The following is a 16409-nucleotide window of genomic DNA, read 5'->3' on the forward strand; positions in this document are numbered from 1 at the left end:
ACTAGATCAGGCTACCTTTTGGATAATGCATATATTTTCTAACAGATTTCATATTCCTATACATAAAAGAAAGGTAACATGCCCTGATTATGACAATGCATGACCACTTTTTTGAGTTCCTTACAGATTAAATATTGAGCAAGTTGAACATGCAGTAATAAAGTTATCGTTATTAATTTTAAAGATCTTAATCCAAATGTGTCAAATTCACATACACGACCGCTCTTAGCAGACTGGCCTTTTAGACAAAAAACCAAAATTCCACTCAAAGTTAGGAAGAGAAGCTCAAAGTTAGTGTTTTGCTTGGCAAAATAATTCTGTCCAACCAGCTGATGTGCAATCTGAAGAAAAATACTTCTCCAAACTCCCTCTAGTGGTTCATCTGTAGGTGAAATTTTAACAATCAAAAGACAGAAATGGTTCTTAGAATGTGAAGTGGCTTGTTTCAAGATTTGCTGATCTACCTGAGCAGGGCTGTGAATTAAAAAAATTATTCTTCCAGTCTGCCTACACCAAGGACATCTGTTCAGTCATCTCATGCAACAAAAATGTAAACCCATGGCTAATATATTTTCTCATCTCAAAAAAAAAACCAAAAAGAAAAAAGGAAAAAAAAGGGATTTCTTTGGGCATGACGTTTAAGCAGACACTGGTGTTTCAAGTATGTCACTCCTTTTGCTTACTGATACTGGTTGGAAGGAAGAGAAACATGGAAACGTACATCTCAGAAGCCAACCACTGCCTCCTGTCATCACACAGCTCTCCTCCTTTAGAGCTTTTTCATCAGTCTCAAGTGCCCTATCCAGGAACAAAAATCCTGCTCTCCTTCCCTCAGGAAATGAAAGGAACGGCTGGAACCTGCTGAACTTGATGAGGTTGTAAAAGACAACTTTTACATTATTCTGAAGCTAAATATCATGACAGTTTAACCAACTTCAGCCTACCCTTTAAAAAGTACAACTAAAGGTTAGTCACTTGCTAAAAATTACATTTCATAATAAACCATTAATAGCTATTGCTTCACATAAGCATTGCCTGTTAAATTACTTCAATGAGCTTTTATATATTAGAAGTTATTTTCTACTCTTGCTTATCTTACAGTAAAAAAAAACCCCAAACCAATTTACAGCATTTAAGGGAAAACCAGTTTAAAATACAGAGTCATTTTGATATATTTAAGTTTTATTAGACAATTTCTTAAGAGGATGGAAAATAAAAGGGTATTTAAACTATGGACAAAGTGTCCTCTTCTTACCATGACCTGGGACAGATACTGGATTAGCACCGGTTTGTACTAGAAATGAGCCGGCAGTATAGTCCTCATCTGTATCAGAGTCCTGAACTGGCTGGCTGGCATTATTACTTAATAACCACCTCTGGTTGTCATGGAGATTGGGTGATGGAGGAGGGGAGTGTAAATGTTCAGTAACTGATGGACTAGATGAGGAGGATGGCATGGGAGGACCTATAAAAAAAATAAAAAGAATTTAAAATATGGGTCAAGATATCATATGAAAAACAAATAATTTATTTCTTGTACCACCAAAAGGCAAATAATCTACTTCAAACAAGAAAAGAAGATGGACAAAGAAAATATGACAATTGCCTGAAATAAACTGATTTAAATGCTTTAGAATCCATAACACAATGCCATGACTTGATATATCAATGAACAGTGCTTCTTGCAAGATTGCTTCTTTCAGTGGGACACTCCTGTCTAAAATCTACTAATGAAAGAAAATAATACAGATATGCAGGCACAGAGACAAACAGGACCAGTTTTCCAAGCTCACACATACAGGGAAACTCACCGCTGTAAATTTCTACCACAGGAGTTACTCTGACAGAACTTTTAGTTTTCAGCAGTGTTTCTCAGACACATATGCTATTTAAAACCTATCAAAATGTTTCACCTGTCAAACTTGTGTCCATCTGCACAAGTTGTTTTAAAACATGCATACACAATGACTACATCCCATTTCTGCATCTTGAAAGTATCTTAAAGTCATCATGGAGGAAGACAGATTTAAATAAAGCCTTACAACAGACCATAACAATGCATTTATTCTTTCAATGAAACAATAATTAGGCCAGAATGCAGCAGAGAGAGTTACCTAATCCACCCTGTGAATATATGGGTTCTTCATAGTCTTTAGTGAGCACAGATCTTACTCAGAGTAAGACTGTTGGATTACTTTTGAATAGTGTTATGTAGCCTGTAGGTGGGGAATGTACCAGAATATGAAGAAGCTTTATTACATAATTTATGTTAAAAACAAAATTAGATTAACCTGCATGGTTATCATTCATAACTATAAATCTGAATTTAACTTAGAGGAAAAGGGGCTTTTTTTCATCACGTAATGTGGGAACCCAGAATGCAGAGAATATTTCTCTGCCTGTTTTGAAAGGTTTTACCCCCCTGGACAGGACTGTTTTTGACCTTCGTCCATGGGAAAATTTGCCTAGCCTCTGGGAAGAATTTGAATCTGCAATGGTGTGAATTAGGTGATAGAATACTATGTGAGATTATCACAGGGTGAAAAATTTAGAGTTTTTAGGTCTATTTGCATACTAAATAGATAGAAGTAGAAAACCTCAAAATGGAGGATAAGTTGTAGTTAAAAGCTTCTTTCTCCTTCTTCACTAACTCCATATTTTGCAGCAATAGTGGTTTGGGATGATTGGATAAAGAATTCCGTAGTTCCTGTCTACATGATTTAGGAACTTGTTGGACATTGGCAAAAAAGTGAAAATACCTTGCATTTTAAGCCTTCATTGGGTAATTTACCTTTAAAAAGGCTGTGAGATCTTGGTAAGTTGTCTTCTTGCTGCATTCTCTGCTCTGTGCTATGTCTAGGCCATGCCAGTGGCTTGTACTCCTTAGATAAGAATTAATAAACACCTATCTGGAGACTGAGAAGCATGAAGTCCCATTCGCCTCCTTTTTTCTCCTGGCAAAAATCTGAATGTCTCCCCCATCAGGGAAGACAACAACTAATGATGCAGACAGCGTTAATGTAATGATTTGGTTTTATGGCACTTAGTTGTATAGTTATGTTGGAGAAGTGCTGCACTTTTCAATGTTAAGTTTAACACAATAAATCATACTGGCACCAGTAGCTTGAATTACCATCCCTCCCTTGTACACTGCTAGACTCATGCTAATTATTATTATTTTTCTTTTATATTCAGTTTATCCCATAATAGTATTTTAAATATCTCTAAAACATGTTGCTAAGCCTAACCAATTGGCTTCCCTGGGAAGAAACCTATGACAGCCTCACCACAACCTATTTACTTAATACTTTCACATATCATTTACCTCTTCTTGTAGTGAACAGCACAACACATATTATTATAATTTAAGATGCAGGCTTGGTCCTGGAAGGAAAGTGAGCACTTACTATTAGTCAGGTAACTTCTGTGTAAAACCCAAGGTTTATAATCAGGGAAATAACAAGGATGGGGGACCAACATTTTACAGGGCTCAACTTGTGAATTTAGAAGTAGGGAGTGGGCACATTTTCTAGTTCAAGATAAAATGCCAACAAATTTTCTTGCTACACCTTGATTTTTCACATTGCTTGCTTCAGTAACCTGAATTTGTGGTTATTTCTTGATGGAATATTTAATAGATTATTTATTATATACTCAAATTGATTTAGGTAGCCATTATATTTCATTTTTTGAATAGTTCCAATAAAAAAAAAAAAAGCAGGGTTTTTTGTAATATATTTTTTAATCTTGGAACAAATCTCCTTTACTTACTTTGGACCTCTCTTACTAGAGAGGAGAGCTACAGTAATGCGTTCCAGATGTATATGCATATATATATATATATATATATATATATACATATGCATATGTACCGTCTGAAGCAAATCAGCATCTTAGTAGTATCTTTAAACTTTATACACAACATTCCTCAATATGCTTCTTCTCAATTTACACTCAATAACTTTCAGGCATAACAGAGCCTTGATTGCACAAATCATAATCACACAAAATACCATGTTGCCTGAAAGTGTGTCATGGCCAACGTTCCTTAATTGTTTTGTAAATTCCCTCATTTATTCAAATCTATTAATCGTCTCAGTGCTACATGGCTAGTTGACACTGCACTGCACTGATGAGTAGCCATCCAGAACATGCATCACTTGGGTGCCCTGGCCTACTGAATTTCTCAGCTCAGAAAACACCATGTGTCAGGTGTGGGGTGGAAGTGCGAGGATATTAGCAAAGCTCCCACTACTACACTCAGCAGGGATAGATCTCTGCTACTGCAAAAATCACTTGATTAGGGCTGTAACACCACCAGGAAATTATGCAACTTTTTATAAATAAACCTAATTCTGCCAGGCAGGTCTTAAAATCATAGAATCATTTACGTTGGAAAAGAACTTTAAGATCATTGAGTCCAACCTTTAACTCAGCATTGCCAAGTCCACCACTAAACCATGTCCCTAAGTGCCACATCCACATATCTGTTAAACACCTCCAGGAACACAGTCTCAACCACTTCCCTAGGCAGCCCGTTCCAAGTTTTGATCATCCTCTCAGCGAAGAAATTTTTCCTAATATTCAAGCTAGACCTTCCTGACACACTGCTAGCTCATGTTCAGCCAGCTGTAGACCAGCACCTCCAGGTCCTTTTCTGCCAGACAGCTTTCCACCCACTCTTCTCCCAGCCGGTAGCATTGCATGGAACTGTGATCCAAGTACAGGACCCAGTACTTGGCCTTGTTAAGCCTCAGACAATTTGCCTCAGACCATTGATCCAGCTTGTGCAGATGCCTCTGTGGAACCTTCTACCCCCCAGCAGACCAATATTCCTCCCCAGCTTGGTGTTGTCTGTGAGCTGACTGAGGGCACACTCAATCTCCTCCACATCATTGATAAAAAATTCAAACAGGACTAGCCCCAGTACTGAGCCCTGGGAAACTCAACTACTGACCAGCCACCAGCTGGACACAATTCCATTCACCACCACTCTCTGGTCCTGGCCACCCAGACAGGTTTTATACCAACAAAGAATACAACTGTCCACACCATGGGAAACCAGTTTCTCCAGGAGAATGTTGTGGGAGAAAGTATCAAAAACTTTACTAAAGTCTTGGTAGACAACATCCACTGCCTTTGCTTCATCCACTAAGTGAGTCACTTTGTCATAGAAAGAGACCAGGTTGGTCAAGCAGGACCTGCCTTTTGTAAACCCATGCTGGCTGGGCCTGATCCTGTGTTTGTCCCATACATGTTGCATGATGGCACTCAAGATGATCTGCTCCATGACCTTCCCCAGCACTGAGGTCAGGCTGACAGGTGTGCAGTTCCTTGGATCCTCCTTCTGGCCCTTCCTGTAGATGAGCATCACATTTGCCAACTTCCGGTTCCCTGGGACATCCATGCTTAACCATGGCTGCTGGTAAATGATTGAAAGTGACTTGGTGAGCTCTTCTGCCAGCTCCCTCAGTACCCTTGGGTTGATCCTCAAAGACTTGTGGGTGTTCAAGTTGCACAGCAGGTCACTGACTATTTCTTCTTGGATTACAGGGGCTTCGTTCTGCTCCCTATCCCTGTCTTCCAGCTCAGGGGGGCTGGGGACCTTGAGGACAAGTGGTCTTACTATTAAAGACTGAGGCAAAGAAGGCATTAAGTTACCTCAGAGTCCTCCTCATCCTTTGTCACTGTATTTTCCCCCTTCATCCAATAAAGGATGGCTATTCTTCTCAGCCCTCCTTTTGTTGCTTTCTCATCACAAAGTTACATGGTCTGCAGAGAAAATGGAGCCAGCTACATTATAAGCCAATTTTTCAGAAGAACCCTAGGCCAACCAGCTGGGACACGTATTTCTGTACAACTTCATCCAGCACTGGCAGATTTTTGCAGTGAGCTCCCCTTTGATTCCAAGTGAAAAGAGAGAGAGCTATCTATACTGCCATTTATAGAATAAGCTACACATTAAAAAAAAAAATACTTAACACACTTTCTAGAGGAATTGTAAATAATGTGCATATTCCTTTCCAATTCTTTTCTTACATAGAATGAAAGGAATTTAAATATATTTTGCAATATCTCTTATTGAAGTCTTAATGAATGCATTTATAAATCATAAAAATCATTAAGTATGACAAAAGCCAATTAGATTGATTACAACACTTTTTCCATACAGCTTAGAGGCATACAGCACTAAGAATATTTCATACTAAGAAAACCCACAAAAATACAGCCTTTGATTTTCTCCCCATTCTGCTTCTTTTGATATCCACCTAGCAAAACATTCTGTTGTTCTGCTTTGACTTTCTTGCCTGTAATTTAAAAAGCAAAAGTCCTTGTTTTTATATGTGCACTTGATTCAACAGGAAGCTATTTTTCAAAGGAGATATACTGGACTTAAGAGTATTTAAATCTCATGTTTTAGGTCAATTATGAGGAAAAACACTTTAATTTGTTGTTATTTTCATAACTGAAAAGATATGACTCCAATTGATCTTTATGTACTTCAAAAAAAATTATCTTACATGAAAATGCAAAATATAGGCAAACTCCAGTAAGAACAGATTCAATATTGCAATATGTGAAGAGGTGAATACATTTGCTAAGGATATGAGTCCCCAAAGAAAGCAAAACACAAAGAAAATTGGTTGTAAGGAGAACATTAAAGAAAGAAATACACCTGAGCTAATAATGGACACATTAAATAGATATGTACAAGGTAATTATGTTAAAAAAAAATGCAGTGTTCTCCATGATCAGCACTCATCTAAAAGATGGCACAAATTAGAAGCTGGAAGCAGAACTGATGTCACATATGGAAAAGCTCAAAGGGACAAGTATGGTAAGTGCAACCTGTAAAAAGATAGCAAATAAACAGTGGGGAAGACTGCAGCAATGGACTGGTAGTAATGAATAAGAATTTCCGTAATTCAGTATATTAAGGCTTAAGTAAGTCTAAGGCTGTGCCTCTGTCAATTGATGATGGCTTACACCACTGGTACGAGAGCAGGGAAGCAGAGTGGGGCTGCTGCAGAGTGTGGGAAGGACTGAGGGCAGAGTAGGGCAGAGCAGGGCAGAGCTGTGCCTTCAACCCCAGAGCCTCAGGCACTTCTACCTGGACACAACTCACAGTTTACAGTTATGTACAAGTTGCCTTCCCCTAAAAAAAACCCAAAAAACCCCAAAACAAACAAACAAACAAACATAGCAATTTGCAGCATCTAAGCTTATTTACATGGTATTATGAAGAATAAACCCAACAACTGCTCAGCTTTCATCCTTTATAGGTTATCACATGCTGGAGAAGCACTTTGCTTCAACAACAACAATGGGTGCCTGGATCAACTGCATCTCCACTAAATGTATTTTAGAGAAAACAGTATTAGACACTTTTGGTAATTTTTTTGCCTTTTCTTTTATACCCCTTTTATATACCTTTTTACAGCTTTTTGTATTAGTGTTTTTTAGCCCACATTCTTAGACTTATTCTGTTAAGCTAGGAGACTAAACATCTTAGAAGCCTCGTGGTTCAGGATCAGAAAGCCCCAGACACCAAGGCCCTCTCCAGAACACATTCTGTAAACTAAGACAGAACCATCCAGGGGGAAGGTTCCTCAGGGAGAGGGGCTAACTCAAGCCTCTCACTGGGGAATCTTTGATAGATATGCTAATTAGTAAGGCCTATAATGATATACCAGATCTTTTGGGGGTGGGCATTGCGGTGTGCATTTCGGTGCATTTGACCTGGACGTGCACCTAAGGATCCTTAAAATAAATACAGAGGTAAAACCCCTTTTTCCCTTCTAACAGTGTTTGATTCTTGATTTTAAGACCAGGAAAAGGCATCATTGGAACATGATATTTAGGAGAAAAGTGGGATGAGAGAGAAGCAGTAGTGATGATCTCCTGCTCTTTCAGGGTGGGCAGGCTGAAATAGATGACCCAGAGTTTCTGAGGAGTCCTAAAACACATGCACTTATAAAATCTTCCCACCAGATTCAAACTCTTAAAGCAGAAAGATTTTTCTGGCAATGACTCTAAGAAGAAAAAACCTTGTTTATTTTCTATTCAGATTATAAATCAGATTTTTCTGACTATAATTCATGAAGCAACGAAAACTTCCCTGAGCTGAAACATGACCTTAAAAATGTGTAGTTTTCAATGTTTAAACGAATTTCTTTAATGCAGAAATCTTGTTCATATATCTAGATTGTCCCTAAAATCCTGGCATTATCAATTTACTTCCATTGTAAATTGCATTTGCAAGTTACGTACTTTGAAAAAGTAATTTCACTATAAAAATTTGAAGGGCCATTATTTTCATCTCAATCAGGTTGCATAAATCCTATATCTAACTTACATACAACTTCTGATGGCTGCTTAAAGCAATACAACAGTAGACAGCTCTGTTTAGGCTGTTTAGCTATGGCAGAATAGTGTGTTTTTCTTTTCACAGTGTTGGCAGCCCTTGTCACTGAGACTGAAGCAAAAAATTCCTCTATCTGCATCTCAAACACACAGAAGGAGAGTCTTATTTTGAAGTGGTAAAGAGATTCTTACTGACTTCAGTGTCAGTAAGAAGATGGTATTATATTACAAATTGCAAAGAGATACCTCTTTACTGAAATTAATGGGATTTTTGCTGGTGAGTTCACAGAAATGAAGATTCAATGTTATATTAAATGGCACTATTAAGTCATATAAACCAAAACCCATACCCCATACTGTGGAAAAACATGTTATACATATAATGGATGACTAAGAATAGCTATATATCTCTACTTTGTACTTTGCTGGTTACAACAAGGCAGGTTGCTGGGTTTTTGTTTTCATTTTTGTTTGGGTTTTTTAAAATAAAACAGTTTAAGGATCTTTTAAAACTTGGATGAGACAGGTAGTGATTTTTGAAGGTCAGAAATAACATGTCTACTGGCTAAATTAATTAGAAACCAGAACACTTTCAAACATGAAGGACACTTAGAAGCCTTCTGAATCAAGATGAGATGACTTTTTGCAATCTGTTCTAGGACTTCCCAGTGCGCTGAAAGCTGTACACACTCTTGTTAAAAAGGGCACCTATACCCTCCTAACAAGTTTACTGATTGCATCCCAAAATTTCAATTTCCAGTGTATCACATGTAGATTGACCCAAAAAAGCCCCTAAAAAAACCCAACCCCCCCCACCTGGTATGTACAACCCTTAATGACTGTATTTTGGACCTCTTCATCTCTGCATATAACACAATAAGTTAGTAATAAGTGAGTTTTAATTTTAAACTAATTTTTCATTATAGACTTCCAGTATGCTCTCCAACCTGTATGACTTGGCATTGGCATTTATCTCTCTGCTGGATCCTGCAGCCAACCTGCAGTGACAGTTATCTCTTAATTAATACTCTACATGCAAATGGAAGTACCAAAAAGTGCTGTTGCATAGCACACAAAGAACAATTATTTATAGCCAACACAGTTCTCTTTATCTACTTATACCACAGTCGACCACTGTAGCTACTGTGAAGATCTCCCCAAGGAAATACATGCATAGACAGTCTTCCAAATATATACATATATATAAGTAAGACTGTATAAATTCATCTATAGTGGAAAACACTGCAGTGAAAAGAAACTACATGCCAAGAACTCTTTTAAAAATAAATGCTTTTAAATGCATAGAAATTATGCTTGTGATCTACTGTGGATTCTCCATTTGTCTGTGTTTTGCTTTAGTAAGTATAATGGATAATGACCCTTTTATCCATAAATTGGGAGGTGTACTTTTGAAGTTTCAAATCCTTCTGAGTCCTGATGAACTGTGCCTTCATGTCAGATGCAAACTTTAAACACAAATGACATCTACTTTTCCTAGATTTTCTCAAAAAGTTAGTACTTCTAAACAAAACCTGTATTATGTTGACATGTATTGCAACTCACGAGGTTGCAACTACTTCTGCAGACTGTGAAAGTTAAAACTTTGCAAGACTATAATCAAAGGACATTGCTTTGAAAAACAAAAGTAATCCATTAGAAAGCAAGAGAAATACTGGCCTGAAATATTGTAATTTGTTTTTTTTTCCCTCTTGTAAGTGTAGTATAATAACCAGAGTCTGTAATATAAAACTGGTAATTATCTTCTAAAAAAGAGAAAGATTTCTTAAGAAAAATGGTTATGCCTTAGGACTGACACACATTTCTGAAGCAAACACTTCATGTTTTGAAGCATTTTCGTTGTTTCAAAAAGTTAACAGCTGCTGCTAAGCAGATTGTTAAATGAAAAGGAGTCCCCTGTTCTTACAGTGGTCAGACTGCATGACCACAGTAGCTCCTTCTTCAATTCTGAGTTCAGGCAGTGCTCATCTTTGCTTTAAATGGGAGTTTTGTCTGTAGCGAAATTGCAGACTCTGAGCCTTAACTGACAGAGCATCCTAACCGAAGTGCATAGCTCTTACTTCTTTTTTAAAAAATTCTTTTACTATTCTTATTTTCAAAAGGAATCAGCTTATAAATTCAGAGCCAGGTGCAGGGCAGAGGTCCATTCACCTAGGCAGAAAGTCCATAAGCTGAACTAAAACATCAAGCATCTCTACCATCCAGGTTTTATTTTTTAGGAGCTATTCTGCTCAACTCAACTGAATCTTCCCCTTTATTTCCCTCAATATTAATTAAAACTGGGCATGCAAAATACTGGAAGGGAACAGAGAGCTATTTCCAGAAGAGTGAAAAATCTCCATTCTACTCAGAAAAGCATTTTAAGTGATAGGTCTCTGTATTTTTAGAAAAACATTCCTCTTTTTTTTGGGGGTGGGGGTGCAGTTTTGGACAGAAGCAAGCTGAAATCAACGCCAGATTGCAAAATATTCTGATTAACTCCTATCTTCACTTGAGATGTAGAAGTTCTCACATGAAAATGTCACCTCTCCATTTAGAGCATCTGCTGGGATTCAGACTCCTCTGCCTTGTGATGGGAGTCTCATACAGCACAGCCAGGACAAGGAGACACCAGCCCAACCACCGACCCAGCTGTACAAGTTGCACACTCGCAGTTTTGGCCCAGCCAAGTACCACCTGCAACCAACTTGCAAGCCCTGGCAGCCAGCACACAGTAGCTTGAGCATCACAGCCAGAAGGTCTCCAAGGGTGCGTAGCACTTGACTGTGCATGGAGGGGAGCTCCTAGGGTCCCCACGTGGGTCCTCTGTAACTTGGCCACAGACCTGGCCCTTTCCTACCACAGCAGTTGGTGCCTGCTCAAGCACAGCCAAGTTGCAGAGGTGCATGGCTGCTCTACGTGCAGGCACACATGCACAGCTGTGCACCTGTGCAATGCAAAAAGGTACCCGTGCATGGCCAATCACTGCTGCCTCAGTCAGAGCCCTACATGGCTGTGCACATCTCCCTGGGCCTGCTGCTTCACTGACCACTACCATGGGGGAGGGGGAAGGGCAGGAGAGATCTCTTGGGTAGCGGGAATGTACAGCCAGTCATTCCCTCTACTCACTATTCATCAATTCACACGCAAAACAAACTAAGCATCACACAGTGCTGTAAGAAAGAAACCAGCCCTTCAGAAAAACCTGCCAGGATTTTCATGTTCAGAAAACCCAAACTATAAACACACCACAGACACAAGCTAAAACCAGGAAAAAAGCCCACCAGGTTTTTTTTTTCCCCCCTGCATTTCCAGAAATGGAATCAAGCATCAAAAATGGAGCAGCTGGCATATACTACAATCAATGTAGGAAGGATAACCGTCTCAGTCTGTCTTATATTCACTCAGCAATGACGCTGAAGTGTTTACCAAGTTTCCACTCTCAATCCTGACCTTTGTAAAAGACTGTAATTTTTCTGGATGCTGATACTCTTTCAGATGGCAATTCATAAAGAGTAATCACCTATAAAAGTAACCTTTGAAGAAATGCTTCTTTGTTCTTGCAATCCATGACTTTTTATTATTAGAGGTGAAATGGATTGAGCCATGTCACTCTGGTTTATCATTCTTCCAACATGACTCAGTGGTAGTCGATGCACTTTGTATTTTCACAGTTGCTTTTGGCTAAATTAGGGCGGGCAGAAAATGTCTTCTTTGGAATAGGACAGGAAATACATCTTGAAGAGCACAAGAGAACTTGAAAGTTTTTTTGGAAGGGAGTGGGAGAGAGGCTTCTTAAAGAGGAAATAAACCTTCTGAGAATGATTCACAAATCACTTGGTTTTTAGAATCAGGTAATTTCCCACCCTCATTCCTCCCACCCCTGTAAGAAGCAGCCTAAAGAGGAATGAAATCAAATACTAATTAACTAAATTTGGTTTTCTTAATTCTCCTGGGTCCCATATGGGAAAAGCAGTCTAAGCAATGACAGGGATACCAGTTTTGCCTACTTTTGCTACCAGTGTGGCCACTGCCTTGCAGTCTGCCATAAAGGGAACAACATCTTTGAAAAAAAGCATCCAGAGAAGCGCTTAATGACATCAAGTTGCTTATGCTTGCAGACCACAGAATATGACTTGTTTTCTCAGAAGGAAACATAGCAATTTAAAGAGATTTTGATAGATGTGAACAAAGAGCAACAAACTGCTGAAAAAGTGTTCTATAAACCTTGCTTACAAAAAAATCTTATTTCTTACAATCCACAAGAATCACAGACTATTCTGGGTTGGAAGGAACTGACAAGGATCACCAAGTCTGTCTCAAGTAAATGGCCCATATGAGGATCAAACCCGTGACCTTGGTGTTGTTAGCACCATGCTCTAACCAATTAGTTCTTTTAGTGTGGTTATTTATATCCCTGTGAGCTGCATTTCTTGGATCATAGCTATTTCAAAAGACCAGGGCTGCAGCACTGCAAAAGAAGAGGAAGAGAAGGAGGAGAAGGATGGATACAATGACTGTTTCCATCTTCACCAGCTTCTGATTGCAAGCTGCCCCAGACACCGGCACATGCTGCCCCACAAGCTCCGTGTGCCTCCCAGCACGGCTCTGCCGGGACCAGCACGATGTTGAGCAGCCATCAGAATGAGCAGCACTACTGCCAGAGCCTTCCATGTGCACTAAAACATCACACTGCTGCTCCCTGCCCTCTCCCAATAAACTGAAGCAAACCAATAAAATTTCCCATAACACTAAAGAATCACGCCATGCCTACAGAAGCGCGGATTTAGCAATGAGAAAGGAGAAAGCAGTCCTGCCAATGAAACATCAAACTTACATAACCAGCAGTGAAGTCTTGAAGGGCCTGAAGGTAACACCACTGAAATGGATATTTTTGTTAGTTCCTTGTTGCTTCATTTTCAAAAGCCCTTCCCTTCCTGCAGCACTTTCAAGTTTTGTTTCTTGTTAGGGCTTTTTCCTGCTACATTGAATGTAACTCCCTAACAAAGGAATTTTGGGGAGGGGAGGAATTAGAGAATTACCAGAAAATTATGGACTGTTATCTCAGACAGTACCACTTGCACAAGCAACGGGACATTTACTGGACATTGATGTCTCATTACATCTAGCATGTAATTTATTTCTCTGCTGGAAGAGAACTTATCAGTTTTGCCCATGTGGAGAAAATGTTTCTACTTTAGAAACAAATAGACCACCACAGGCAAGAAGCTGGAAAGCTTAAATGAAAACCCACTGCATGATCACTGAAGTCAGCTTGCTGCTACCAAAGCCGCTACAGCAGCAGTGTTGAAATGGGCCAGAAGTAGCATTTTGGGGCCAGATTTTTGACAAAGCCTAATCTCATTGAGGAATTATTTCCAAAACCAAGAACAATAAAAATTATAGCATACTGAGAACTGAGAGAAAGCTGGCCTCTTTATTTAGGTGTCTCTGGAAATTCAGCATGAAATAAAAAACCCACAAAGTCCCTTATTTTTGCCCGAATATACAAGCAATAATGTATTAGCTGATGAGAAAATTTTTTCGGAGTGCTGCAAAGTTGCATATTTTTCATCACTCTTCCACTGTAAGAAATTATTGCTATCTGAAATAGAATATATTTTGACTAGTTATATAAACCCTTTATATGAAAGCTTTTAATTTTTTAACATTTTATCTGTGTTTACACTTAGCAGGACTGGACAAGTGCTCTAGTAATATGTACAATTCAAACCCATAAATTTTAAATAGGGTTATCCATTCAAGTTCAAAAGAATACAGACTTAACAGTTCTTAAAAAAATATACAAGCCACTCACATTAGCTTAGGTAGGTCAGAAAATGCTGAATGGAGGTAAAAAAATACCTTTGGCCTCAGACTAAACACAGAAAATTTCAGTCCAAAAGTGCTTTTCATAAAGTTAGGAGCTAATGAACAAAAGGGGGTTCTAATAAAGTTTCATGAAATACTAGCTATAAAATCCAGCAGTAATACCATAATCTTTATTTCTTTGCCAACTTGACCACTTCAGAATAGTAAAAACTGAAGTAAAGTAAACCACACCAGTTACTATGAAGAGGTTTTATCTCAAAGAAAATAGAAAAGCCCAAAAGATTGGGCCAAAATACATATAAAAGAAATTCCAACATAGAGAAAATACTTGTTTACGCCTGACTGGAGCCAAGGGTAACAAACCCTCTTTACCAAGCTGCTTCCAGAATCCTTGGGCCGTGGTCCAGGGACAGGGGACACACCAGCTGGGCCATCCATATCTGCCAGCAGGCAGAGGTTATCCATCTCTTTGAAAAGGGATGAAAAGAAATTGTTGTCTGAGTGCTTTGCAAACTCTGAAACAACTGCTCGTCAGCTAAACAGTTGGATTGCCAGTAGAAGCTGTACAAGTCTCTGAGTTCCTGAAAAATTATTAATGTTGAAGTAGTCTATTTTCAAGATGCCTCGCTCAGTACCAGTAAAAGCTGCCAGATAAAAACCAGTTACTATACAGAAAGCATTTAGAGGAATTGGTCTGGAAGCCCTGTCCTGTAAAACTAAAATTCCCCATATACTTTATGACATGTGCTTTCTAAGACTATCCACTCCCTCTCATCAACCTTCATGAATCTCTACTGCCAAAACATCTACCAAAGTACTTTCTGATAAGAAAAGACATTAACAAATTTCTTACTTGACTAAGCTTTTTTCCCCTCCGAAAAAGACACTTTGTAACAGGTTCTTGGCCAAGATTACATTTGTATTCACACAATGCCTCTGTTATAAAAAGATGTAATGCCCCTGCAAAAGCCAACTAATGGCTTGACTTGGTCCGCATTCATATCAATACAAAATAACTAATTTTATATGATGCTTGATAATGCAGCACTACATAAGGAAGAGATTATGCAGGAACACTTAAAAGATGCTCATTCTGAAAGGATCAGACCTTATAAAATGCAATTTATAAGCATGGAGAAAAAAGAAACCCAGAATTGAAATCAGGTTTACCCACATTTCATTAATTTTGTCCTTTGGCATGTTAATGCCTAACACACATGCAGTGTTCTGATGCAGTTGTTTTTACTACACAGAACTTGAATTAGCCTCCTACACTTAAAATGTCATGGTTTCTACATGAAGAGATAAAGACAAAGGAATAGTCATAGCTCTCTTGCTCAGTTATCTGAGATGCCTTTTTTTGGTGTTTTCTTTGTATTTGTTATTTATCTTTGAGGTATAGTAGTGGTCCAAATACTCATTCATTATATGTTTTCTGAGGCAGTTACCATTCATTACATGTTTCTGAAGCAGTCACAGCCTGCAAAGTCAATTCTTGGTCAGAATCTTTACATGCACAAGCAGAAAACAAATAACAGGATACTTCAAAGTCAGATCCTGTGACTAAAGGAGGCTGTTAATCAATGCAGTTTAATATAAAGCCCTCTGCCACACTGATGTTAAGATTATGTGTGCTGAGGTGAGCAGGCAGTGATATTAAGAACCATACACAAATTTCTTCTGAATAAAAATGATGCATCAGCCCATAACATTCATCAGCCTATATAAACTCTCAGGAATCCAACTTTCACTGCAAGTGTCTTTTTGGATCTATTTATTTCAGAAGATGTGGTATGAACGACAGCATAATAAGTTTTACTGTGTTTTAGGCATAAATTACTCATACATCATTCCATTTGAAAGAAAAAATCCTAACATGCAATACGATATGTTACTGCAGCTGCTCCATGGGAATAACAACATATCCATTTGGAAGGAAGACGCATTTATGAAAATGCCTGATTAGCAGAAAAAGCAGAAAACAATTCATTATAAACAATAATACACAAGTGCTTTATTTGACGTTTTTATGGTTACAGTCTCTTTTCATGGACTCTATTGGATTAAAATGCATTCAGCTCTTCCCCTCCCACCCCCAGCTCAAAATAGTCTTCATTGATGTTATCCATAAAAACAAAACAAAAAACCAGCCTTTGAAGGAGGGGCTGTCATGCGAGTTGAATGTAAAGTTACTGGACAGAGTGCACCAAATTATC

At 38.5% G+C, this 16409-nt stretch overlaps 1 protein-coding gene across 32 annotated transcripts in view; it reads right to left on the reverse strand.

Annotated features, from left to right (window-relative positions):
* TENM3 (teneurin transmembrane protein 3) overlaps nt 1-16409 on the reverse strand; it is a 1328112-nt gene that overhangs the window by 175313 nt on the left and 1136390 nt on the right. For 22 of the 32 annotated variants that reach the window (XM_048302939.1, XM_048302936.1, XM_048302938.1 and 19 more), the window contains one exon: nt 1256-1465. The exons of the other annotated variants lie outside the window; for them this stretch is intronic. In XM_048302939.1, coding sequence (XP_048158896.1) covers nt 1256-1465 — 210 coding nt within the window. The remainder of the gene's footprint in view (nt 1-1255; nt 1466-16409) is intronic. 32 annotated transcript variants of the gene reach the window in all.

The sequence above is a fragment of the Corvus hawaiiensis genome, chromosome 5, assembly GCF_020740725.1.
Source record: "Corvus hawaiiensis isolate bCorHaw1 chromosome 5, bCorHaw1.pri.cur, whole genome shotgun sequence".
Classification (NCBI taxonomy): Eukaryota; Metazoa; Chordata; class Aves; order Passeriformes; family Corvidae; genus Corvus; species Corvus hawaiiensis.